At 40.9% G+C, this 27774-nt stretch overlaps 2 protein-coding genes across 4 annotated transcripts in view; one reads left to right on the top strand and one right to left on the bottom strand.

Moving 5' to 3' along the window:
- The window catches only part of shq1 (SHQ1, H/ACA ribonucleoprotein assembly factor), a 39511-nt gene extending 38234 nt beyond the window's left edge, over positions 1–1277 (bottom strand). Inside the window, exons 1-2 of one of the 2 annotated variants that reach the window (XM_044024495.1) lie at positions 1085–1277; positions 181–347 (exon numbers count right to left, since the gene is read on the bottom strand). In XM_044024495.1, coding sequence (XP_043880430.1) covers positions 181–326 — 146 coding nt within the window. In that variant the 5' untranslated portion in view covers positions 327–347; positions 1085–1277. The remainder of the gene's footprint in view (positions 1–180; positions 348–1084) is intronic. The other variant, XM_044024496.1, reaches the window with a different exon arrangement.
- A 1901-nt stretch (positions 1278–3178) lies between these two features.
- gxylt2 (glucoside xylosyltransferase 2) lies at positions 3179–26219 on the top strand. 2 transcript variants are annotated; one of them, XM_044024888.1, is made up of 7 exons: positions 3179–3660; positions 13844–14039; positions 16905–17036; positions 19949–20200; positions 20463–20586; positions 23089–23261; positions 25017–26219. In XM_044024888.1, the coding sequence occupies exons 1-7, from the start codon at positions 3356–3358 to the stop codon at positions 25197–25199; spliced, it is 1365 nt and encodes a 454-aa protein (XP_043880823.1). In that variant the 5' UTR covers positions 3179–3355; the 3' UTR covers positions 25200–26219. The 2 variants fall into 2 exon arrangements, with proteins under 2 accessions (XP_043880823.1, XP_043880822.1); XM_044024887.1 differs by having other exon boundaries at positions 3180–3660; positions 13841–14039.
- The last annotated feature ends 1555 nt before the right edge of the window (positions 26220–27774 follow it).

Here is a 27774-nt window from a genome sequence, read left to right as displayed (position 1 = left end):
TGTAAATTGGCATGAAATGCTTTAGTATCATGTCGAATTGTGTATGTGACAAAAATTGTATTTGACTTGAAAGGGTATTACAAAATTCATCATTATCAATAATGATTACAAAATCTACAACCTACAGTACCTTTAACGGAATTTACAGTTAAATCAGTTCTTGTTTGTCGCTTTTCTCACCTGAGAAAGTAGGGCTTGGCATAAAACTTGAAATCCGTTCCATCAATGTAAAGGTCAAACTCTGATGTTCTGGTGTAGGGTACACGGATGCTGAGGATCAAGTACTCAGGATCTTGGCTCAGGTCAAAGGCGGGAGTTATCATCATGAACGTGAATGTTACACAGACCTGTGGAGTCAATGGTGGGAAAATTCCATTCAGATTGTAGTACAGGATCACATTTCACAGCTATTTCATCTGGCTGCTCCTATGAATCATGGCCCAGCTGACTACAGCACGCCACCTTGTGGCTGACTATATCATGGGTCTTGATCACGTGACCAGATGCAGCAGCAGCAGCAGCAGCAGCCACATGTGCCACAGTCACACTGTTGGTGAACAAATGTAAACAAATCTTGTTTTCACACATAGGTCGTTTCCCACTGCAGCAAATTAAAAGAGGCTATCTTCATTAGCTTGGGTAGTTCCTGCCATTCAAGGAAATTTTACCAAACTACACTTGGAAATCCGGGACGTTTAAAAAGGTTTCTCTCAATGACAGTCGTGTGTATTTCTCACAACAGACCCGTTGGTCTAATAACTAAAGGACAACGCGTTACTTAGGCATAATATTCGTTAACATGTTTTGGTACATACATGAATAAAATCACTCATAGTATAGAGAGTCCGAAAATCTGGTTATCTGTTCATCAGCCTTAGTGTTCAGACTTTACCCACACTCTCTAAAAACACAACAGACTGCGGGTATTTTCTGAGAGGTAGACACTTTCGTCGGTGTTCCACAGATTTAAAATAGTTTCATGTTGTTGCTGGGCAGCTGTTCACCTGTAAACTTAAGCCGACACATGGATGGGTATCCTCGTGTGCTAACAACAGCGATGCTAACTGACAGACACTTCACTCACCGCCCTGAACACTACTTTTCCACCGCATGCAGGCGAGACTGGCTCTTTCTGTCACCTCACTGCTGACTGAGGGAACACAGCACATCCACACGAATCACAGTGAAAAGGAATAAACAACTACTGACCAGAAAAACACAGAGTTATTCCAAGAGGCACACGCTACACTGTCAGTTATGACACGGAGCGTCCATGTTTTACCGTAATATACCACCAAAACGGGCAAGTAAATAAGAAAAAAATCGCCTTGTGACATTTAGGTCCGTAAACCGTGCAGACAGATATTCCAACAGATATATGTGAGATAAAATATGCATCATGCATGTGAGTCATCTAATTGACCAAGTCGCATACTTTCTTTTCACACTGACTAATGCTAATTAGTCAATGTGTGTAATAGTCTCACTAATTGACTAATGTTCTCAAACTGTGATACTTTGAGGAAAATCAGAAATATGAGAATAGTATTTAGTATTTTATTTAGAGTGCATGGAAAATGAAATGAATAACAAAAAAAGAATAGAATAGAATAGAATAGATGTACTTTACTTATCCCAAACTGGGAAATTGGATCGTAGCAGCAGCAGCAGCAAGACACACAATATACATAAAAATAAAAATAGAATAAAATATACTAATAAAGAATGAAGTGAAATTGTATGTAGGCTGCATATCGTAAGGATGAGGAGTGTAACGAATAATAAATAAATACGTAGTAAACTGTGAACTGTAAAGTGCATAGATTAAACTAACAAAATTGTTATGACTTTACATGACTATTGTAGTGAGAGAAGGCATGAGGCAGGAACAACTTCTTATATCTGTTCGTTCAACGGCAGAACTGCAACAGCCTGTTGGACAAGGAGCTCCGCTGTCTGTCCAGTGTGTGGTGGACGGGGTGCTCTGCCTTGTCCATGATGGAGAACATCTTTTTCAGAGTCCTCTGACCAGTCCTCTGACCTCCATGGTGTCTTCAAATGTGTCCAGCCTGTGACTGATTACAGAGCCAGCATTCTTGATAATCTTATCAAGTGTTTTGGTGTCGTTCTGATGCTGTTCCCCCAGCATGCGGCAGCAAAGAATATGATACAAGCATCCACAGACTGGTTAAAGATCTCCAGCATCTTGCTGCACACATTGAAGGATCTGAGCTTCTCAGTGTTTATTTAACTGCACCATTGTATTTTAACGTACAGTAGGTGTTAATGCAATACCATGCAATGCTGTGATTATATAACCTATTCAATTTTATAGACTTTATTAATCCCCTTAGGGAAATTATTTCTCTGCATTTGACCCATCCTAGAATTAGGGTTTGGGTACCTTGCTCAGGGGTACCCCAGCCCTTTCAACCTGGTGGGGACTTGAACCGGCGACCTTCCGGTTACAAGCCAAGTTCCCATTCCACTTGGCCACGGGCTGTCAAATTGTGATGCGTTGTTCTTACCCAGATAACTATCAGAACTTAGAGAAAAAAAACGAGTGACCAGGGGCAAAGTCACACACTCATAAAGCAGTCATAAAAGAGCTAAGAAAGGACAACTAGAAAACAGCAGGTATGTCTTTAATTTTTTAATGGCATATAATGGAATAATCAGAAACAGAACAATTAAATTACAGCATCTGTGATTTGTTAATTCCATTGTTTTATTACTTATTACACGATAGGTCCACAAACTATATATCAAAATGACTCAATGACAAAACTAAAAATGAAATTTGAACTTGAACTTTATCTACATAAATCAAGCACTAGAAGAATGTGAAAAATAAACGTAAATTATTAATAACACAAATAACATTTGAAACATTGCAGACAAGTAAACAGGTCCAAGCTAAACTTATTTCAATTACGTCTTCACACTTACGTCAAACATATTTTTCACAGTTACCATGTTCATACATATTCACAACAAGTAGGAAACAACGAAAATAAAAAGAACAATTAAACTACTTCTTGCAGACCAAGTGCAGTATCTATACGGCCCACTCGGGGGCCGCGGCCCACACTTTGGAAATCACTGCCTAAGCGCTATTACGATGTAATTGCGCGTTAATACCACCGTCATTACGGTAATGCTGTAGAAGCCCCGCCCCTGTGTAATCCTCCATGGACGATGAGCAGCTCCTCTCCCCACTCCATCATCATTATCATCTGCGGGAAAATGCGAGCGATGGACGGTAAGAGAACGTCTTCCCGGGCCGCTCCTTCTCTCCCGCAGACATGAGCGCAGTCCCGTCCGCCTCTTTCAGCCGCAACAAGTCACTCTCACCATGCGGATCCACTGCAAAGTAGTTGTGATCGCCGTGTGTTTGGGAGTTTTCCTACTTTTGTACTTTTTGGGGGGCAATGCCGCGGACGATCCGCTGTTGAGAGAAGTTGCAGATGAGGTGGAGAAGGGGAAGAAGGAGGAGGACAACAGAAAGTCTTCGCCGTCAAAGCCTGAGCTCGGGCGCGATGTTGCGCCAAAATTTACCGGGAAAGCACCCGCAAGAGTCGGCGTGCGTTTGGGGGAGAATCTCCGGGGAAGGAAAGAGGCTAAAGCGGTCAACAGAGGAGCGAGCGTCAACGCGAAGAGGTGAGCGGAGTTACTTTTCTTCTGTTTATTATCAGCACTTTTCCTCCACACGCTCACCAGTTCCTGTTCACCATAAACTACTCCCATGATCCAAACACACGTCCTCCCTTCAGCAAACTCAGGTCGATGGCCTCAATTAAAGGTTCAGGGAGGCAGTAATGCAACATCACATGTGGCAACTGTCGTAAAACACCACAGGAGAAGAGGATCATGAAGATTGTGGATGATGAAAGAGAAGGAGACAGTAATGCAGCATGATATGAAAAGGTCCTGTCAGGGTTAGAGCCACAATATCATTGCAGTAATTGCAAATCATGTGCTTTTCAAATATGTTTTAAGAGATTCTTATATGTGCTTAATGTAAATGGGCGGGGCTTTTCTGTCCATACTCATAGTGAACATTCTTAAGTAAAAAAATGTTTCTAAATAATCCTGGAATGATTGGAGTGATGTAGGCTCCTCCCTTAGTGGTACATCAGAATAAATCACAAGGACTGTTCATCTGTCATATTGTTCAGTTCTGATTCAGTTCCAATTCAGTACAGATAATATTTGATAGTTTACAGTCATGAACCACCTCCCAATGAGCCAGATCGGATACATTTATGCAAATTTCCCTATCGCAGGACTATATTTTAACAATCCTCTATATCTGATTGCAGTCCAATCACAGAAAACACAAGTTTATGCCAGGTGTAAAGAGTCCAACTGTCATCTGAAAAAGCACTCATGTCAAACTGATGTGACACAAACTGGATTTGAAAATCTGATTCCCGTGTCCACTCAGACCTGACAAAAAAAATATCAGATCAGTGTCACATCAGTGGAATAGTATGATTATGAGTCATAATGGAAACTCACCCCAGTGGACTTACTGTGAGAATACAACGCCAGAATATTGTATAGTGTCTCACAATACCCTCATCTGTCAAAGAGTGCTTGGCTGCATTTTCTAACCAGTATTTTTTCTCTCATGTGTTGGACTATGAATCACCTTCAGAGTGTCAGAGTGCAGCTTAAATATCCAGCAGAGATATGAGTGGGGAGCATGACTAATGTTATTAGGTGCAAATCTTGGCAGTATTTACAGAGAGGATGTCAGCAAGCAGCACGGCACACAAAGAATTCATCACTTGACCTCTAAATCTTGATCATTTGACCCACAGGCTTTTCTGCGTTGGTCCTCTGCTGTTTTTGGAAGCGAAAAGGTCACCTTGAAATACACAATTGGAAGTTTAATGGGCCTCGTTCAGCCTGCCCGAGAAAAATCAGATATTCTGCATGGCCAGATCTTATCCAGTTTGTTTTATTAAAGTCTGGACGACAGCAACAAAGGCACATGGAATCAGATTGTTGTTGTTTTTTTTCAAACTATGGCCCCATTTAGACCTGGTATTAACATCTGTCCTCCGATGAGGATACAGTAAGTACAACTGTTCATACCTGACAGTGTTCTGGATGTCTCCTGTGATCACATTAGATCTGGCTTTCCTATGCACTGTATATTATTGCGAACATGTAATGCACATGTTCCCTCTAAGTCCAATGTATTTTAAATATTTGAAATCTTCCAAAAGAAAAACAGTCTTTTGTAAGGACTAAGGTCATTCAGCCATTCTGCCCCCAAACTCTGGAATACACTCCCATAACACATCCGAACAATATCATCACTGTCTACCTTCAAATTCCAACTACAAATTTACCTTTTCAGATTATTTTACCCATCATGACCATCCCATCCTTTTCAGCATTTTGCATTTGAATTTACTTTGTTGATCTTGTCCATTTTATGTTATCTTAACTTCTTCTTGATGTATCTTCTCATTTAATATGTAAAGCGACCTTGAGTGTTAGAAAGGGGCTTACAAATAAAAATGTATTCGTCTTTATAAATGAAAATGTCCTCGCTTCCAGCTTTCAACTCCTTCTACAGTCAATGGTGCACGTGCAAGTAGTAGCTGGTCAAGTGCAAGTAATTAGTGCTGAGGACGGTTTGGATTCATGCTTGCTCAGGAATGTGGCCACATGTGTCCTCAAGCCACCCCTGAATGATTTTATGATTGGATCTATGGATGCATTCACTATGGATTGAGAGCGTTCAGATCTGTATTTATGGCTGTGTCCACACTTAAAACGGTTAAGTCCAGGTCTGAATGGTGTTTTTTTTTGGAGCTGGTTTGAAATGTGAGTCAGAATTGATTTCTACATGCCTCTCAGTCTGGCCCTCTTCACAACTGTCATTAAAATGTGTTTTCTGTGATTGGATTGCAATTTCATAGTACAGGTGTAAATATACCTTAGGACAGATTGTTATCTGATCTGCCAAAATACTTTGGGAGGTGGTCTGCTGCACCCACAACTATGTGAGCAGAAATACGTGGTGGCTTCGAGCACAGCTAATGTGACACCAGCTACAAAATTGAGCAGTCTCCTCTGCTTTCGTTGGATTTCCACTTGTTGAAGATGACTACTTCCCCTGATTCGAAAAGCAAACAAGAGTCCATACAATAGCGTGACGTCACGTGCGGCTAACGTTGTTGTTGTTGATATGGCGGCACACAAGATGTGACGCTGTAGTCTCCTGCTGGAAATCTTTGCAGAAGAGGAGGGGCAGGTGATGCTAGGGGGAGATGACTGCATTGCAATTGGATCTTGATGTGGTGAAGCACTGTCCGATCACAGAAAATACACTCTAATGCCAGGTGTACAGGGGGCCTCTGACTGCTCTGGCTGCTCAAATCAGGTTTCACTTTATCTCCCGCATCTTCCTCAATGCATAACACAACAATGACGTCAAAACTGGCACTAGAAGTGCAGGATGGATTCATTCATGCTACTGTGAAGCCGGCTGTAACGTTAAGATAGGACATTGCAGCATACATACCAGCCTCCTTCTCTGTTGCCTCAGTTTTTGTTGTGCAAAATTGAGGAGTTCTGCTCTGCGGATTGACAGGGTGATTATTTAGAGACGGAGATGATACGGCTCTATTTTTCCTGCACCTGTGTTTGAAATCTGCATCGCAAACATGGGTACGTTACCAAAGCGACCCATTTACAATTAGTCTTCTTGGAAAGACCTGATTTAAGAAAAGCAAATGCAAGTTGCCTGTAGTCTGAACATAACTTTAGAGATGCAAATGTACAACAGAATGGTGGCCTATGAATTTGTTTCACTGCAATATGAGTGAGATGTCAAAATCTGCCAAAACGATGTCTGTGTTTGAGTGAAAAGACTGTCATGTGAAGTTTGAGTGATTTTTTTTTTTTCATCCTGACTGACAATGGTGATGAAGACACCATTTTGTCACATTCTTTCAAATGTTGGACCAAAGGCAGAGTGCTGTCAGGTGCTATTTCTGTCCAAGGATAGAAGCGGTGTTCTAATTCCAGTCTCAGACATTCCTCACATTTCCTCCTGGCTCTGAATGCCAGCAATGCCACAGCAGCCACAATGTGGTTGCGGAGATACACCCGCTTCACCGGCAGCCAGTAATCTGTATTCTACTCCAAAGCCTGGCTGGAGGATGGGGACACTGTTTGGTAGATAAAAGCCATCAAGGCGTTACACTGAGGAAGGACCTTTACGTCCTCCCAGAAACCACACTCCCCCATGTGTGCTCAGCACTGATAAGAGAGATGGGGTGGAGGGGGTCACCAGTGGCTGTACAAAAAAGAAAAGAAAATGTATAGCAGGTTTGGAAAGTGCTTGAGAGTGATTGTTGCTGTTGGCAGGAACACACCGAGCATCTGGCCAGATTCTCCAAAAACTTCCTGCCCGTTGAATGCATCAGCTTGTTGGATGGATATTTTGTAGTTTGTGACTATAAACATCACAGGAACTTTCTAAAATAGCATGTGGCTTTCAGATGGTAGACATGCATGCCTTGGAAAAATGATCACTTCTTATATCTGATGGTCAAAACACAGGGATATAATATAGGGATATAAATAGCCATTGATCTCAACAGACATCTGTAAAAATCTGAGCGTTGGCCAGATTTCCTGCGCGGCATGCTTAATGGACAAACATCCCTGTGTTTTCCTAATCATATCATTTCCTCTTGACACATCACACTACTTCCCGTGACCAAAAATAGAAGGAAGAGCTCCAGCTACCAGACAGGGACACAGGAAGTCACCTACAATCCCTTCAATAATTAAATAATCAAATTTATCAAAAAAAGTTGTTTCATATAGCCACATTTGAGATGTTGTTTTATTTTATATAACTTTAACCACATTGTCTTTGGACGTTGATCAGGAATAAGAATTGACACTGCTTGTTATGGTAAATGGTCCGTATTTATATAGTGCTTTTCTTGTCTTGATGACCAGTCAAAACTGCTTTACACTACATATTTACATATGTGTGCAGCACATTTACTATCATATATCGTTTTTGCACAGCTGTTAGTAGCAGCGTGGGGCCAAGTGTCCAAGGACACATGGGAATGTAGACTAGTGGAGTCAGGAATCAAACCCAGACACTTCCAGATGTAAGACACTGTCGCTCATATCATTTTTGCTTATAAAAGTGATGAACTGTTACCATACAGCTAAGGCTGAAAGATTTAAGCTTTTAACATAGTGTTTTTGTAAGCTGAAGTTCACATGTAGCATCTAAAAAATAGGTGTTGCAAACGTGCAGGAAACATAAAAATCCAAGTGTTTTCAAGTTGCCAATGAAATAAAATAAAAATAGTCAGCGCTGTTTCCAAGCTTTTTTTTTAAAAGTAAGGTTCACTGTAAACATTTTTAGCTAACAGCTATGCTAACGCCCAGAAGATGAAAACACATTGTAGCCTAGCACTGGGGTGACTCTGGAATTTGCTTTGCTGCCAAAAATGAAGAACTTAACGTGTCCACTTGGGTCTTGCGTTCCCAGCAATGCTGATAAGAGCTGAAGTGAATTAAAACCACATGCATTTCTGAGCCTACATGTTAAAAACAAACTCAAGGAAATTGGATTTTTGACCCATGGGAATGGACTATAATGCAAGGATGGTAAACTCAAAGGTATGAATATTGTTGTTGTTTTTAATCAGCTTGCATTTGTTATTGCTAATAGCATTGTTTAAAAATGCATTTTCTGGTGACTAATTGGTCAGGCCTCCATTACACTGTGATTCAAAATACTTAACTAAACCCATACCATGACTGTGCCCACTTCATTGCCTTCAGCATGTGTATCGAATGCTGAGTAATACAGTCATAATCCCTCTGTCTGCTCTGTTACATGGAATTACTGTCTGTATCTCTGGGGTTAGATGGCTGTTGATACACTGTGTTGAAACATATCCCTTGGACTGTCACTTTGTGTACAGTTACCATTCCTTGCCATAAAGACGTCACTCTCTTGCAGTGGCATTATGCATAGCTATAAAAATGTCTGCATGATTTAACACACTGGCGCTCTCTCTGTGCTCGCGTTTTGAAATCTCCCTGTTTGCCTGTGGAACCTGGATAAAGAGGCTGCAGCAGCAGCAGCCGCCATATCAGTGTTGTTGGCCAAGGAAATTATGGCGAATGAGTCATCAAGAGTGTGGGAGGAATCGAAACTAGAGAGAAAGTCTCCTTTTGGGGTAAAACTCATTACTATTGAAGAGCATGGTTTAAATATTTTATTAAGCAGTTCTTTCTGAAAGGACAACACTGACTGTAAAAAGTAGTGATTCAGCAAATGCTGAAACAAATTGTTGAGTAATTGATAAAATTATAAACTTGCTCAGAACCTTTATAGCCCCCTGTTGACCTGTGAGTAATTACCGCAGCGCTGTAGTTCTGCTTTGTCCTCATTCTTGAAGTTCAGTTTAGTCTAATTTGTCCAGTTTTCGGACATATGAAACCTGTGCCTGTTTACACTGGGCTTGCACAATGAACTGACTCCTCCAAGCCAAGCCAAGTGAAGAAACACTGAGGCGTTTCCTTAACTAAATTATTTTGTAGAAGAAGATTTTGTGGCAACCAGATTAGACAAATATCATTGTAAGTTAAAGGTATAGGCCTGGGCAAACATTCAATAACTGTGATTTAAAATTCTTCAATCACAATATAAAAAAGGGTTTGATATACATTATATGCAATGCACAAACATAGTTTGGGGTGTACCATAATTTACTAGCTTCTCAAAAGCAAAAATCTGCATTGCATCAACTGACATTTATCACCATGATCGTCAACAGATTTAAAAACGTTTATCATGATAATCTTTTGGACCATATAATCCAGCCCTACATATATAGGTGTCAAAGTGGTTAGCACAGTACAGTCAGAAGAAAACAACTTCCCATTGAAACCTGTGGATTTTGGTTTATCTAAATATCTGTGTGACTTTAAAGTGACAAAGGTTCTATGGAAGCACGAACCATTGAAAGGATTTAGCAAGAACTGAGTCAGTAGATGTTTTTAGAATTTCTCGAGGCATGTGCTGTATCCACATCAACACAGTTACATTAACTGCAGGAGGACTGCATGTGTTTGCTTAGGGCAAGCACAAGAAACATGCATCATCACTCCTGATAGTTTATCAGGGTCATACAACAGTAATTATATGGTCCTCAGAAGGTAATCAGCCAAAGAAGATTGGATATTGAACCAAAGTAACCCAAACAGAACAGTTTGGCCAGAATAGAGCCGATGTTATGCGTATTGACTAGTATTGAGTACATACTTGCAACTCATGATTATTTTGTCAATTAAGCAGTCAGCTGTTTTCTTGATTTATTGATTAGTTGTTTGGTCTATGAAATGCCAAGAAATATCATTGTATTACTTCTTGAATTTCCTCAAATGTCTTTTCACAGTGCAGACAAGCAGCACACAACGAACTCACTAAAAGAAACCAAAAGAAAAGGCTGAAAATAGATGATCAACCGACACAGGAGGCAGGAGGGCACAGAGACTAAATACAGGAGGCAGGCAGCGATGATTGAACACAAGTAAAACGGGCGAGGCAGACAATCACAGTGGAGGGAAAACACGACAAACATGGGATGTAAAACTTGAGAAAATGGAAGAAACTGTAAAATCAATACAATTCACAGAAGTTTGAACTGAATGGTCCAGGAGCTGGACACATATACCAGTGGTATAGATGATAAAAAAAAATTCTGTTTTTATGGACTATATGAAACCAATTAGTGGCGCAAATATAATGAGGTTTCCTCTTTGTCCATAAACCAAAGATATTCAGTTTACTGACAGAGAAACAATGAAACCAGAACACAATAAAGAAACTGTCTGTCTTTTTAAGCTCGCTCCAACCACTTAGTCCATTATGAAAGAGTTTAATGAACTTAATGATCAATTCATTCATTCACATTTAAGAAAAATCTGGGAACATGTTTTGTTATTGAAAGAAACTTGCTTGATTTCCAAGGTCAGTGGTTGACCAGACCTAATGTTCTAAGATCTTTTGGTACATATTTGAGGCATTTGACAGTAACTCTCTTTGCCCGCAAAATTTCCCAAGTTTCGTCAGCACATCTTGGGTGAATTAAGAATTAGACTGTAATCACATGTTTTGTTTAGGTGATTCAGCTCAATATTCTGATGACTGTAAATCATCCAGTCGGGTAACTCAAATGAAAATCAGTGTGCACGTGTGATCTGCAGTGCTATCTGTTGGCTGCCTTGTGTTGTTTCAAAGTGGTGAATTTAGTTTTAGTCCCACCAAAACAGGAAGAGCATAATGGCAGCATATTTTAGGGTAATAACTTTGATATCCTTTCGTTCAAACCAAAGTCAAAACGTCTAAAATACAAGCCTACCAAATGACATTGTTATGTTATATGCTGATGACTCAAATAACAGTTTCTTTTCTTCCCTCAAATCATCTGATGCTTGTCCATGTTGCTTTGTTGGCAGAGCACTGCTCTTGTGCTCACTCTGCAGTCCTTTACCTCTTCTGTGCTTTCCTGACTGCTTCCAGATGTGGGGAACTCTGCCATGACACAAAACATCATGTGCGCAGCCCAGGCTTTATGCAACAGAGAAATTTGTCTTTATTTGTGATGTTTTGTTATCCAATTTCATGCTGAAAGAAATCATTTCCAGGGCTTTTATTTTGCATTACCTAAGTAGAAAATAATAGCAATTGTGTGGGAGATATGGATTGCATTCTGCGTGGAAAAAATGGGAATGTGTGTTCGACAACCTTGACAGAGCAGCAGCCTTTGAAGCGTGGAGGACAGATTTCTCAGCACCTTCGCATTCATCCTAATCTGCGGTTCATCATTGTCCCTCAGCCATGCAGAAAACGAAGTGTCACGCTCGGAGACCGGTCTGCAACCCACCTGTCAAATTTCACTCTACGCTCTTCCCATCCATTTTATGGTAGACACTTTCTCTTCCTTGGGGCTCAGAGGAAATCCACTTCCTTTTGGCATGGCGCAGGCTTTCGACGTGAAACCGCTTGACTTCCACCGTTCTCCCAGTCAACGTGACACACCGAAACAAAAGGTTCTCTGTTCTGCCCCGTGTCTTTTTATCCCCTACGGCTGTGAAAATATTTATGTTGAACATGTTATTACAGCCAGCCCCATGTGGTGTGGGTGGGACACGTTGATAATATTGGCCTTAGCTTGAGGCTCCACTATTGTACAGTATCTGCAGCAGTGTTGCCTTTGAGCATCGAAGAACAACGTCTCGTAGGAAGTCGCAGTGCAACACTGAAGGAGAACTGGAATTGAGTGTGTCAGTGTGTCTCTGAATGGTGGCGTGGAGAGGGAGAGGTTCAGACATGTCGAACAGTGCGCAAAGCGACTGATTTGTCACGTCCTTGAGATGAATCCCTGACTTTGTAGCTGAGCGATCTGACAGCGCGATGAATTCAGTGATCAGCGTGGCTTTCAAATGCTTCCCTTGCCTCTGCCGCCTTGATTCTCACTCAAAGTGACTGCCATTGACATTGAACAACAGGGACATGTGTGCTGACAGGACAGGCGTGCTGCTATACTGTGATACTCGATGCATTTGGCTTCGGATGAAAGTGTGGCTAACAGACAGACTGTATTCTCTCAATATGAGAGATGATGACCCACTCTGTGCTCTCGTAGGACTTATACAGTGTTACTGTTCCTTGCTAAATATTGCCATCTGTGAGACGTCTATGGAGAGCCCTCATATAATACTGTATATTGAAACCTTAGCTGTGTTCAGACATGAATGTGGGATAATGGACAGAGTTCGCCTTTCACATATGATGAATGCAGCTGGAGATTGTCTTGGTGAGATGCGTACACGTGTCCGGAATCTTCAGGCAGCAGTGGTGCCTGGTCACAAATGCAGGAGGCTGGACAGTCAGGCTACATCCACATGTGCTGTTTTCATTTAAAAACACATTCATATGTCTGCTGTCCACACAATGTTTTCAAGCTCCGGAAACAGAGAAGTGTGGAACATTTACATCACACTGACTGTAGTGGTCTGGACACAGAAACTATGAATTAGTCTTAATGTGTGGAGAAAGTAGAAGCAAATTTTCTTTTACAACATGTCCCTTCTGGAGAGCTCCATTATTGTAAGCAAACATGTCCAACTTTAATCCAATTATTCTTTTATTTCATTTTAGACACTAGAAATCACCCACTTAGGTTAAGTTGAAAACATATACACAGATTTGTTCTTCTATGATCCATAACTTGCTAATGAAAAGTAGTGAAAACACAAAATACAAAACACCTCTGTATGAAAATGTATAACGTGTAAAGTAATTGATTATTGCTACAAAATATCATAATTTAGTGTCTCATGTAAATTAGAAATATCAAAATCTTCCAGTGAACTTTCAGGTTTCAAAGTTCATTCATTCCTTCACGACTTCATTTTGTATGTTTTGACTCAGGTCTGGCTCAGTGCAAGTGTTTTCTTTTGAGTAAGAATTGCAGTTCACAAGCTGTGCAGCTTTTACAAGCGATGAGTGAGTAAAACAAACCCCCTCCGTATCCCCACTCACGGCCTTGGCCCATTTAGACCTGACTACATTGCAGAGAACTGCAGATCCTGCACGTTATCTCTTTGATTAATGGAGGCCATTTTTATCTCTTTGCCCCCATTGTTACGTCGTATTGTAAAGATGACACACCAACGTAAAAGTGCCCCAGTTAATTACTGAACATTTCCTCTGTTCTTTTGTACTAAACTGCTCCTTTCGCCACCATCTGTCTCTGCCCTTTTCCAGCAGATCGCAGAGCAACGTGGGCCGACCTGCGATAAGGCGCAGCCGGGCTGAGCAGTTCATGCACTTGGCTGTGGTCGCTTGTGGGAATCGACTGGATGAGACCCTCACCATGGTCAAGTCAGCGCTCCTGTTCAGCCTCAAGAGGATCAAGTTTCACATTTTTGCTGAGGACCCCTTGGCCCCACAGTTTGAAGAAAGGGTAAGAAGCCATTGCTATTATATACACGCAGGCATTAGGGCAGTAAAGTGTATAATGCAAATACATAAACAATCAGATTCAAATAAAATTGTGCAAATTGAAACAAAGCAATTCGCAAATCGTTAAGTTATATAGTGTATATTAATCCAGGGTTTCTCACCTCCCTACTTCAATGTTAAAGGACCTATCATATTCTTATTGGCATCATTCTTATGTGTACTGAACACCGACAGCGCAAGGGTTGTGTAATTTATAGTTGTATATTTAATGGCTCGATATCAAAAATATTCTTAAACATTGTTATGTAAGGTTCTGAGTCGACCACAGTTTAATGTCTATGTGATATAGAGCAGGCATTATTTTGTTGGTATCTGAAGTTGTAATGCGACGTCGTGTGTTAAATCTGTAACACACTGAATACTGAAGTGAAGCTTGATTTAAAATCTGCATTTCAAATCAAGATAGAATCGCATATAAGCGTTCAGCTCTAGTGTATATGTTTACAAAACAGCACACGTGGCGCCACAGAATCCTTGTCTGAATACACACGTACACGCCTTTTTCCATGTGCTCTGATTTCCGATTTAATGCGGCACTTCCCCTCTCTCTTTGCAAGAGATGACATCAGAGATCAGAGCATGTTTAGCTCTGCCGCTCTGACTCCCTCTCGTACAGACGTGTAATCCTTTTATCTCAAGGCTGGGGTGTAATATATCACAGAGACACCCTTGCGTTTCCTCCAGCGCCGCGTAGCACTTCAAAGTCACCTTTACAAAGGTGCCGGGCATGTTTTTGATTAGTTCCACTGATACCATAACTAACGCTCTATTAAACTTACTCCAATTAATGGACCTCAAATGGCACCTTAAACTGCTTTCAGTCGAAACCCTGAACCTGTGAACTGGCTGTCAAGTGTGTGTGAATTATTTCCATGTGTGGAAAAAAAAAAGTCATCTTGTGGAAGACAGGGAGCTAATTTATGGGCAATATAATGTAGCACATGTGCTGGGTTTTTACAGTGAGGGGTTTCTGTGGAGACTTAGTGATAAGAGACACTGTGTGTTTCGGAAAAGGTTAGTGACAATCTCTTTTGATTCCTTCTCATTTCAGTCCCACTGGCTAAAAACAGTTCATATAAAGTGGGTTTAAAGGCTTTTTCTTTGCCTTGTGAGTTAGGGTTAGTGTGTTTTAATAATAATAATAATAATAATAATCATACATTTTATCTATTTAAGCTCTCAAGGTCACCGTACATCAAAAAACAACAAGCAATAAAACATGGATAAAACAAGATTATATACAATTGATTAAAAACAGAGAAGAAAATAAAAACAGATGGGTAATGTAATAATGGAGTGGGACAGCGGAGTGGAATCGTGAGGGGAAGGCAAGTCGGAAAACAGCTGGGTTTTCAGTCTGGATTTGAATTGGGGGAGAGATTCAATATTTCTGAGTTCAGGTGGTTCCAGAGGCGGGGAGGCAGAGCGGCTGAATGCCCTTGTGGTGAGGCGGGCAGATGGGACAGTAAGAGAGAGGGGAGGAGTCTGCATTCACCTTCAGGTCAAAAGGACCGTGCAGTGTGGTGTGTGCAGGTTTCTGTCAGCTTTGGCTCAGATTGGCATTAGTTGGAACATAAGACCCAAATGAACAGTGACTTCATGTCTACAAGCGACAGTGCTTTATGTTTTTGTATTTCATCTTAATAGTGTCTTTGTGCCTCTGTTTACTGGCCATTAAGTTTGATAATGGGACCAAAGAGAAAAATAACACATGACTGTCACGGAGCTTCATTGGGTTGTTGTTGTTTTCTTTGTCCTCCAATTTGTTGTTTGCAGCATCACAGTCCATGCATGGGTGACATTTCAAATGTGAAAAAACATCACAGGGAAGAAAAAACACTGACAATGGGAATGACATGAATTGCCTCTTCTTCTTTTTTTACTTTTTAACCCATGGTTTAAAAAAAAAAAGGGGTGTATACTCGCTATTGTTAGAGTGAGGCTTAGGGTTAGTTTCCACAGGTCCTTGAAATCCTTGAAAATTTGTGAATTTGAAAAAAAAATCAAGGCCCTTTCAAGTGTTGAATTGCCCTTAGTAGAAATTTTGGGGCTTTTCTGTGCAAGAAAGAAGATAAGTTGATATTTAGGTCTCCTGTCGCCAAGATGCACTTGCTTGATGTACGTATACTACGCCGACGCAGAACAAACATCAACAGAACAAACAAGACATCGAGTCTTAATTACTAGCGGTGTTGTGTCCACTTTCTCTCGTTGACATGAGATTCCATGCAGAGCAATGAGCCCAGAAACGTCAGTCAAGAGAGAGCTAAAGAAAATGACAAAGACTGGCTTGCCTACGATCCTAAGGACAATCACTAGATGCAGAGCGTGCTGCAAATCAATCACAGTGGACGGCATGGGAGAAGCGTCTCTTACAAGTTGCCCTTCCATCTTCAGCTGTGTCATTGGAAAGTCCTTGAATTTGATGTCAACCAAGGTGTGGGAACCCTGTCTTTGTCAGAGCTATTGGCCTTGTTAGCAGCGCTGCCCTCGCTCTCAACTGTCGATCCCAGAGGGATTTGGCATCGCGTAGGTCTGATAACAGGCAGACCACTGCAGTGGTTCCTTACTTGTTTGGAATATTTTGTTCTTTCTAGTAGTTAAACCACAGCTGGCAGCTGCATACTGAACCATACATCACCACCATGACTTCATTGTTTTAAATGGCTGTCTTTTCGCACTCTTTTCTGTTGATAAGACTGCATAATGAGCGGGAGATTAGCTTTCAGAATAATGATTGTTTATAGTGAGAAGCCCATTAGACACTTCCGTTTTCATAAAGTGTGATGTGTTGCTCTACTTCCAGCTGAACCAGTGGCCTCGCTCCGTCTCGGCAAGGTTCCAGTTCACCATCTACCCCATCACCTTCTCTGTGGGGAACGCTGACGAGTGGAAGAAGCTCTTCAAGCCCTGCGCTGCTCAGAGACTCTTCCTCCCTGTAAGGCTGCGGCTCTTATCTCCCCTTTATATCCTCAGACACCATGCATAATGTCGTTATCCAGTGTTCGCACAAGTCTTTTTTATTAATCCCTTTCATTTCTACTCAAACAGCATTTTTTCCCCCACTCTTTTATTTTTGATCCCGGTGAATGTCTATAATTAAGTGCTGGCATGGTGACTGATGATTTCACACCTTTTCTGCAGCATTTAATTAACAAATGAGCAGTCTCCAGAGACGCAGTCTAGTAATTTCATCAAGAGAAGGTTGTTCCTGGTTATTGATTTGCTTTTTCTGCTGGTGTTGGTTGAAATAGCAGCTAGCTTATTTAGCATGTAATGAGCATATTGCAGGTCAGAAAGATCCATAGTGTTTTTTGTATTCTTTTGCTGCATGGCAATCAATGAACATTCACTGTTCACCTTTGTTGGAACACCTACTGAGCAAAGTGTCACAGTATTTTTTGCCACTACAATAAATCACTTAAGGGGTTGGACTGGTCCATTTTGGTTCAATATTACATGCTTCCAGAGATGTGTTTTCACTTAATGCTGCAGATACTGTAAATCAGACACAACTTTAAAGTTTCTACTTTTGTATCCACCATTTCTACTCAATAAAGAGGCAGCGTTAACTTCAGCTAAGGCTAAATCCATACTTTTATGGCCCTATTTCACACCTGGTATCTCCACCCCCGTCTTTAGTGATCCAATCGCTTGTGGACAGAGTTAAGATTGGCAAAACATCCCTGGATGAGTGTCCTGTGACCACATGAGCTCAGATCTGGCTTCCCTATCTAAGCTCTACTCGTGCTGCTGTAATGTTAAAATTAAAAGAATTGATAGAATTAGAATAATATTGTCGTCGTGGCTATGAAAAAGAAACACTTATTAATACTTGAAACTGAAGATGAGTGGTCTCTAATCTGTCCGGGGGATGGATTGTGCTCATGCGGCTCAGGAATGTGGCCATATACATGCTCAAACCACCTCCAAATGTGTTCTTTGTGGTTGGATCTGAGAGCATTCAGACCTGAACATGTGTGATCCAGGTCTGAAGGGGGTCCACTTGTGATTGAATCTCCCAGGACAGATGTTAATACTGACTCTGAACGGAGCTTAGGTTTCCCAATCATTGCCACACAATGGATGCTATACTTTTTGCGCTTTATAATCCATCTTTATATCCCTCTCATTTGCAAAGCCGACACGTGCACCCAGTGCTTCTCTCTCAATCAGCTGTATTGACTGAACACCTCAAACTTTATTGCTCTGGTTAGAAGTGTCGCAGGTCTGCCACAGCGGCGGCCTGATGCTCCATCTGTCTGTGCTACATTTTCTAAATGTGAGTAGCAAACACTGTGACAGTCTGTGCCAAACTTTGAAAGAATGCATAATATTCTCTGTCCTTAAGTTATTGTTGCTGTCAGATATATAGCTCTGTCGTTTATCCTCCCTGAAAACTGGCCGTTATAGCAGTACAAGAGTAAAAAAAAAACACCTTTTTTTTTATCTCAGCCAAACTCTGTGTAATTTGTCTGCAAAGCACTGACGGCTCAATTCATCACTGCGTACTGAAAGTAATTATCTCATAGTGTTTGGCGATATGTGGATTCTAAGGCCTGGGCTGCACTGTGTGTGTGTGTAGTGCACTCATCTGCTGCGACTTCCGCATGACTGTTGCTTTTAAATATTAAATTGATTATATATTATTAAATACTTAAAATGTTCCTCTGTACTCAACAAAATGCCAAGACTCGTGCCAAGACTGTGCATCCACTGGTCCCACTAATATTTCACACATACACAAGAGTGCACGTCTCACGCTTGATTGCTGTTTCATTTTCAACATTGCACGCTCACCTTTGTGAGAAGCCAAAGTCGTGATGTGATTAAAAACGGTTTCTTTTTGTCACAAGTTTTCAGAAGAAGTAACTCGGTCTTCTTCTGCCTCGCATGCTGAAATGAGTTTGTTTGCGGCATGGAAATGTCACCTCAGGTACAAAAACAAAAACAACTGCTTTTCTGACTGAGAGAGTGACATAGTGAATCACACATGCCCCTCGACGTGTTCAAACCTAAAGAAAATTGGTTCGCAACCTGAAAAGATGGTTCTCGACTGGAACCAAAAAATAAGTGGTTCTTTCTCACGAGCCGTGTCATCAGCAATGCCAGTGTTACCTGAGTAACGCAGAGTAATGTCCTCCCACTTTGGTTCCTCGACTGCACCAGAACCAGAACCAGAACTGTGTCTGTCTAAAAACACTGACAGAGAGAGAGTAATGTTGAGCGGATAATCACCGTTGAGTCAACTCACCCTGACAATGACTTGGATGAAACAGACATTTGTTTATCTTTAAAAGTCACACACCACAGCACTACTAATTAAAACAGTCCTTATTCTAATGAAAAACAGTCCATTGTGTAATGTTTCAGAGGGGGTAGTAAAAGAATTCAAACACACTACTTTTAACCCCTTTTAACATACAAACTGTCAGGTTTTCTTAGCCTTAGAATAAGTCATTGTACTTTAGAAGAGTGGCAGTTTCCATGGGCCGTTCAAACACAGATCTTTCTGCAACCAGTGGAGTCACTCTCTATTTGTCTATGTGCTCTATGTTCATTACACACTGGACCTTTAAATATTTAGATGATCTAAACTAAAATGAACTTCGTTACGCTTTCTGAATACTTTATAGTTATGATTTATTCATAGGCGAGTCACTGTCTGGGAGGGCAAGCTGTTTGCAAGTTGTCTGCAGATGGGGAGTGTGTGAGAGCATGTTCCAACAGCAGTCTTATTAATCCGATGTTTAATGTCTGCGCATTACATCGCGTAATCATGCCCATCGGCGAGCTTCAGATGAGGACTGGTCATAAATATTCTGCCGACGCCTCTGCTTACGCTCACAGGTCATCCTGAAGGATGTGGACTCGTTACTCTACGTGGACACAGATGTGCTGTTCCTGCGGCCCATGGACGACATCTGGAGGTTCCTGAAATCTTTCAACAGCACTCAGCTCGCAGCGATGGCTCCAGAGCACGAGGTCCCCAAGATTGGCTGGTACAGCCGATTCGCTCGCCACCCTTTCTACGGCGTCACCGGGGTCAACTCCGGTGTCATGCTAATGAATCTCACAAGGATCCGCAGCACATTATTCAAAGTAAGGTCAAACGTCTCTTTTGCATTCTGAAGGGGATTTTGTTCCTGGCTAAGTGTTCTGAGTAGGCTGTGATTGAAGCTTTCTGATTACCACGCTTGCATCACAGACGCGTGCCCTCAATACTCAATTTAGCAGCTATCCAGTTCTTCATACTGCAGGCAGATTGCAAATGGGAGCTGGAATATAAATGTGCTTTTCCTTTGATGATGTGTTTTTTGAAGAAGAAGCAGCAGCTTATGAGCTGTTTGTGAGTGAACATCAGAATAGTATGATCCCCAGTGGCCTGACGTGGGAGGATCTCCTCCATCCACTCTATCAGAAGTACAAGAACCACATCACCTGGGGAGACCAGGATCTCTTGAACATTATCTTCCACTACAACCCAGGTAACAGTGTGCATCCATCATGTCATTCCCTGAAAGCCCAGTGGAATGTGAACAAACACATTTGCTTGTGTTCATCAATTTAAGTCGTCTTATTTGTCTCTGGAAGTAGATTTGTGTCGCCGTTTTCAGACAAAGGCATTCTTTGACAATGATCTTGTAAATCAAACAAGATCATTGTTTCTTGTACAACAAACAATAAAAATAAGTAGAAAGAGTGACATCAAAGTGCTTAATTCTCCTCTAGTCTGGACATAAAATACACAATAAATGACAGAACCCATCGTCATATACTAGAATAAATAAATATGGCAAAAATGAAGACTCAGAATAAACATTTACAAGCTGCCGCCACTGACAGACCCAGACACCCTCCTCTGATCCAGACCCTGACCTGTTTCTATAAATCATAACCATAATGGCAGAGCTTTTTGTACGACACCAGAAATGCAGGCCAATTACATTCAGCACTTTAGTTTTAGGTTCAATTTGTGTCGATTGAAAGTGCTGAGAAAAGAGAATTTATTATATTCATTACAATGCTTATTTATAAGCCTTTAAACCACTGAAACAAATGTTTAAATAACAAAAAAACCTTTGCTTGAGGACATTTTCTCTGTCTGGACCTTTTGAAATATTAATTCACCTCCATGTTGTAGAGGGTGTGAGTCACAGTCTAAAGCTGAGGCTCACTATTAGCCAAGAATGTCTGTTCTTTAAAGACAAGTTTTCAAACCAAAAAAATAAAATAGATTCATGATAAAACATTATCGTCGTGGGTTTTATCAAAATCAGACCACCTCCATAAACACAGCAGCCACTGGTGGCCCTTTTTTCCCCTCGCAGCTTTACAGTTTCACTCAGTTCTGCGTCAATGATTATCCGGACTTATTTGCACACATTCTGCATACGAATGGATTTTTAAAATTCCAGTCGGCACACTTTCATCCAAGCTGTTTCACACCGTCAACGTCTTCCTAGAGATTGCTTCCTGTTCGTATTTCTGTCCACGTTTTGAGTGTTGATCAGTAAACACGCGGGGATGTGGCTGCAGGCAGCAGCAGCAGCAGCAGGCGTCAGGCGTTCCAGCTGCAGCAGCCAGATGTGGGCATTAAGCGCTCAGAGCCGACAGCAGCCCTGGCATAGCTGGTGTTTGTGTGACAGCGCTGCAGTGTGGAGTGTTTGCTTTGCACGTTAAAGGGGAATTCCATTATTTCTCAAACGGGGTCCTACATTTATTTAATGTGGGTGTTTTTGTTTGGATATTCTGGAATTCCCCTTTAAGGCTTTAAGCTCTATGGGAGAGGGGAAAAAAATCACATTAAAACACATTGTTCAGACCTGATTTTGTTTGTTCTACAATGAGGGAACGTTATAAGGAATGTTTTTTCGTTTTTTTTGGTTTGTTTAAATGAGGTTTGTTTAATTTATCATTCTGTTTTTTTCACTCTGCTTTTAGATGAATATTTAACAGATACGATATCTTATTTTTTACTAATTGTAGTTATCGAACCCTGTTACATGTCCTGCTGTCTGTCTTGCACACACTAAAGTATGATGTACCTGTACTCACAGTATGATGTAGGACCCACAACCATTGTTTCATGTTGGTCTCCCAAGTGGCTAAAATAATTTTTCTGTGTCCCCACTCGCAGCCATGCTTACAATGAGAGCGAGTTTTTTAGTGTTCTCAGCACACACACACACACACACACACACAGAGTGCAGTCGGCTCTATAATGTGTCAGCACCTCAAACTACTTCACTGCAGAAACATTCATTTACTGTGAAGAATATTCCCTGAGAGTCACATTCAATGAACAGTTTAACTTATCATTGAAACATTAGGTGGTTTATGTTCAAACCTCATTATGTTTATGGTGCGATGTCCTGTATGTGTGAGGCAGAGAAAATCTGCAAAACAACAAGTAAATGCAGACACCAGAAAAAAATTTTGCAGCTTGCATACTGATGGATTTACTGAGGGACAGTACATGCTCTTGGCTGTGCAGTGCAGACTTATTTCTATTTCAGGATGCAGATGGGGGTTTTCTCCACAGAAACAACGCAGGTGTTTTTGTTTTACAAAAGCTAAACCCACCCCTGTCGTTCAAAAGCCGTTATCCTACATAGAAAAGTACCAGCGTCATCATGATATTAACTTTGTGAATATGCATATTGCAAAAGCTATGTTCATAGTGCAAATATTTAATGCTGATTTTTCCCTTTGCTCTAGTTTCTGTTTGGCCAAGCTACAGTTATACAGATGTTATGTTTTTCAATGAAATCATGTTGTTGAAAAGTAAATAATGCATTGTATTTGTTAGCAGTTAACCTGAAGCAGAAAAAAGTGTCAGCTCTTTACACTTTAACAAGTATTTTTTGATTTTGTGGTCTACTGTTCAACTGATTCTTGGGGAATCACTCTAGTTTCACTTCTTAGTCCCACTTTGTGATTTAGAGTGTAATCCTGTGTTTTCAATGTGTCGTTTCTTTCTTCTACAGAGAGCCTCTTCATCTTTCCCTGCCAGTGGAACTACAGGCCCGATCACTGTATGTACGGCAGTAACTGTAAAGAGGCTGAAGAGGAGGGCGTGTCCATCCTCCACGGCAACCGCGGAGTGTATCATGACGACAAGCAGCCAGCTTTTAAAGTCGTCTATGATACAATACGTGACGTGAGTACTCCAGTTGGTTAGTTCAGCTTGACACAGCGTGGTACTGATTCACAGCGCCCTCTGTTGAAACCTTACGTCCAGTGCAAGGTGGTTGTAATTGTGGCTGTACAGTCACTGAACACTTTATCATTAGGAACATTAGTTCCTACAAGAACAGCCCATGTATTTGTTTGTGGCATTGATTCCACAAACAAATACCTGTGAACTACCTGAATACAGTGTATTCATTTGAATAAGTAATAATTAATGACATATTAAGCCAATGCAGTCAACGTCCAAGAAAATATATTAGATACTAATGTAGTAATAATAAACCTAATACAAATATTGTAATGTTGATGGTTTATTTTCATTTTAGATAATGCAAAAAAACAATAAAAGACATTTCCCATAATGTTGAACTGTTCCTTTAAGGACATCAGTGCCGAAACAAAGAGCAACTGTAAGCATCTTCTCTCGTGCTTGCATTTAACAATCTGGGTCAGTTTTTAAATTTAGAATTTGTTTTCTCTGACAGCAGAGTCAGTTCCGCACTGTTCTGTTGAGATAAGCCTCTTATAGATGAGCTGTGTCACACTGTAATTAAATTAAAAATCACCCTACCCCAACCCTGGTGAAGTCATTTGTAAATACTGTTTAGTATATGATGTTTTATTCCAAACCTGCAACACTGTTGTTGCTCCGATATGCCCCCTTTCAGCTCGTCAGTATTAGGCATTTTCTGGTTGACCTATTACGTCACTGACCAAAACTACTTTTGCTAGTGGCAAGTTGGCACCATGTTGAACACCATTCTTTCTACCATCCATTAAATTCAAACTGTTATTTTTTTTAAGAATACAGAGCATAGACTTGGTCTCCCATCAGTCTTAAGATGCACTTGTCTGCATTTCACCGTGTTTTCCTCGCTGTCGTCTGCGGCTCAAACCTAAATCAGCCGTACCCACTGTCCTTCTAAACCAAGTAACTTGTGTTGCTGTGGAGGGCTCTCCTTACTGAGGAGGAGAGTATAAAAGAGAAGAAGCCAAAATAATTTATGTCCTTACCACTCTACCAGAAGAAAGAAGCAGTGGCCGCCATGGCAACAAGAATAAGACTTTTAAGACTTACAGTGCAGTATAATGAGCATGATTTCACTTGTTTTATTCTACATAAAATGGTATACAAAGTGACAGACGTTCTGCAGCGTTTTTCAAACGTGCAGATTTATAAGCTGCTTTGTTTATTACACTGTCTCTGTGTACAAGAATACACACGATTACTAAATGAATCAGTTTATTTTGATGATCGGTCTGAGTGTTTTTTAAAGAATTAAGACAAGTTTTCAGATTTTTCAGCTTCTTATTGAATATGTTCTCGTTTCTTTGCTCCATATAACAAATAAATTATTAAAACTGAATCATATGTTGGTTTGAGAAAAACGTTCTGACACAGAAACTAATCGACGGGGACAAAGTAGAAAGATGGAACCATTACATACTGTATGTACCTTGTTTCCTCCATGCTCCTGTTGCACTTCCTCTGTGCAAAAAGAGGGGAAGTAGTGCACAGGGCGATTGGGTGGGAGCAGTTTGAGATTGTGTCTTCTTCGTCTGAAGGCTAGTTTGGGTTATATGTAATAATAATTCTACTCCCAGCTGGACTATCCACATTAGTCTGACTTGATTTTGTACAATTTCAGTTATGACTATCGTAATCATTTTCTTTTAACAGCATATAAACGTCCCGAGTGTAATAACGTCTCTGTGTCTGCAGTTTCCCTTCGAGGACAACATGTTCGAGTCACTCTTCTACCCCATCCAGACCAAATTCCTGGACACGGTGAACACCCTGTGCGGTCGAGTCCCTCAAGTCTTCCTGAAACAGATAGAAAAGACCATGAGGAAGGTGTTTGAGGATAGAGTGGTCAAACATGTCCGGCCGCACAAAGGAACTTAAAGACAGAGAAAGGAAATTGGACTCTTGTTTCTTAGAACATGCCGAGGAATGTCTTGGTGTGAATTATGCGTCATACCATCATCGCTCAAATAGAACTGGTGGCTCAGCATGTGCAGTGCATTCAACAAAAGACACTTCATGGAAGAATGGTCTCATGCACATTTAGACTCTCGGGTCATGGTGTGGGTAAAATCCTTTTGTGTACTCTGAAGCATACAGTGCTGGTCAGTGATGCTGTTGAACACATTTTGCCTTATTGCCATCTAGGAAATTTCACATCTCAAAAAGGTGGTGATGAAATGTGAGAAAATGTCAATATGATACAGTGAAAAGAACAAGTATCAGCTCTTCATCTCAAGTGTAAAAGCAACACTACAAAAGCGTGTTTTTGTCATTTTGTGTTTGACTAAAGAATCTGCCATTTTTTTTTCCTCATGAAAATGGCATTGACTGCACAAAGTAGGCATTCCGCTTGGGGAACCTGTACTACTTAGTAGTCCATTCATTAACCACTCCTTTAAAATCATGTGAATGTTAAACAAGCAATTACCTTGAAGAGTGAGCCTGTGTGGATGAGAATAAGTTGTGAGTTCCTTGTCTGTTCTGCAGTGTCCAAATGCTACAGCATCAACTGCGGTACAACGGAGGGGAAATATACAGACTTTATTGTGAATGTTAAAATGCACTTTCAGAATGTTTGTATGTGACTGGATGGTTGTACACAAAATGTCACACTGTCTAATCAATACCAAAAGTATTAGTGTTAAAAAGAAATGTGACATATTATAGCTCATTATGTGCCATATATTCAAGTCTGCCATGTTTACTACAATAACAAAGAAAATGACTGGTATTGACATGTGTGTTTTTGTACTATGTTGTGTACACCTGGGTCATATGTAATGTTGCAACATTACATACTCTTAATTGTGAACTGATGTATCAAATGATTCAAACTGGAAACTGAAAATGGCTGTGCAGTCATCACATGTTTCTAAATAAAACAATGCAATGTCCTGAGCCTGTTTCACCTTCATTTACTGAAACATGTAATGTAGTGTGATCATGTTGGAATATTGTATCATATGATGACGTCGTATGCTGTAGGTCAGCCTCATTCCTATATATTGTGTCACGATCAATTTGCAATTTTGCTTTCCAGCCTTTTTCCTTCAAGATGCAAGTTTGTGACACCTGTGTGGAAATCAGAGTAAAGCGGGACAGGAAGGTGACCTACAGCAGAAGAGGAGAGGGCAAATGAGGCGAGGCCAAAAAAAGGATTGAGACAATCTGGAGGTGGAGATGGGGTATTTATGGTGCAGATGGCAGTCAGTGGTGATGAACTGCAGGTGCGTGGCGCGGGAGTTCAGCCAAACAGACACATACTGTAACAGGAAGGACGAGAGGGAGGGAGAAAATGAGGGGAAATGGAGACAAATTAGGCTGCTTACAATTTCTACATTTGGCCGAGCATCTTGTGTTTCAACCTGTATATGTTTCACATAATCAGTATAGCTATATGGACTGTAGACACTACTTTCTTTGTAAAAGGCACAGAATTAAAACATGTCAGACTGCATATTCACCCAACCAGTAATTTTGTCCCTTCTCCAAAATGTCCTTTGTCGTTTCTTCCCATCTGTTTGTCATTCTTCCAAATGAATCATTACATTAAAGTTGCAAAATATTTTACATAAAAAAAGCTGTTCTGGAGGAACATGGAGGCTGCACACTAAGATATTGCATGCCCCACCCCCCCTTAAATATTTAATAGTCTCCCACCAGTGGATCTATCAACAGTTAGAGGATAAATTAACCATGTTGTGCATGTATAAACTTCAAGTTATAGGGGAGTATTCGTGGTCACCTGTAGTCAGTCAGTCAGTCATCATCTAACCGCTTTATCCTCCACCAGAGGGTCGCAGGGGGTGCTGTGCCAATCACAGCTATATCGGGCGATAGGCGGGGTACACCCTGGACAGTTCGCCAGTCCATCGCAGGGCCACACACAGATAGAAACAAACAACCATTCACTCTCACACTCACTCCTATGGTGAATTTAGAGTGTCCAATTTACCTAATCCCCACATTGCATGTTTTTGGACTGTGGGAGGAAGCCGGAGAACCCGGAGAAAACCCACGCACACACGGGGAGAACATGCAAACTCCTTGCAGAAAGGCCCTTGTTCCAACCGGGGCTCGAAACCGGGTCTTCTCGCTGCAAGGCGAGAGTGCTATAATACATTATATTTAAATATAATGCAAGGTAGACCTAAATAAAACCACTCAAAGATGAAAGAAGACAAAGTTTAAAGAAAGTCTATTTTCAGAGATTTTGCTGAGATTATGTTTATTCTTATTCGGGCACCAAGCTGCTGACTGGAGGCCAACACAGGCAAAGCAAAGTACCAGCGGTGATGGAGCCCCTACTGTTTTCATTCATATGATCATTATTATTATTATAAAAAATGTGACATCACAGCCCCATTTTGATAACATCATACATATAAAGGACAACATTACATAAAAGGAAAAGCTTGGAGCTATTATAACTGCTTGTTGCTGCTCAGACTCC

The sequence above is a fragment of the Solea senegalensis genome, linkage group LG4, assembly GCF_019176455.1.
Source record: "Solea senegalensis isolate Sse05_10M linkage group LG4, IFAPA_SoseM_1, whole genome shotgun sequence".
Lineage (NCBI taxonomy): Eukaryota > Metazoa > Chordata > Actinopteri > Pleuronectiformes > Soleidae > Solea > Solea senegalensis.
The sequence above is the reverse complement of the archived record's forward strand: the minus strand, read 5'-3'. Positions and strand labels throughout refer to the sequence as shown.

Bases quoted from the DNA above. Each gene is read 5' to 3' on its own strand.
- gxylt2 (XM_044024887.1), top strand. From the start codon at position 3,356: ATGCGGATCCACTGCAAAGTAGTTGTGATCGCCGTGTGTTTGGGAGTT. The intron at 14,040-16,904 runs GTAAGAAGCCAT...CTCTACTTCCAG, and splicing joins CCCCACAGTTTGAAGAAAGG to CTGAACCAGTGGCCTCGCTC. The intron at 23,262-25,016 runs GTGAGTACTCCA...CTGTGTCTGCAG, and splicing joins TCTATGATACAATACGTGAC to TTTCCCTTCGAGGACAACAT.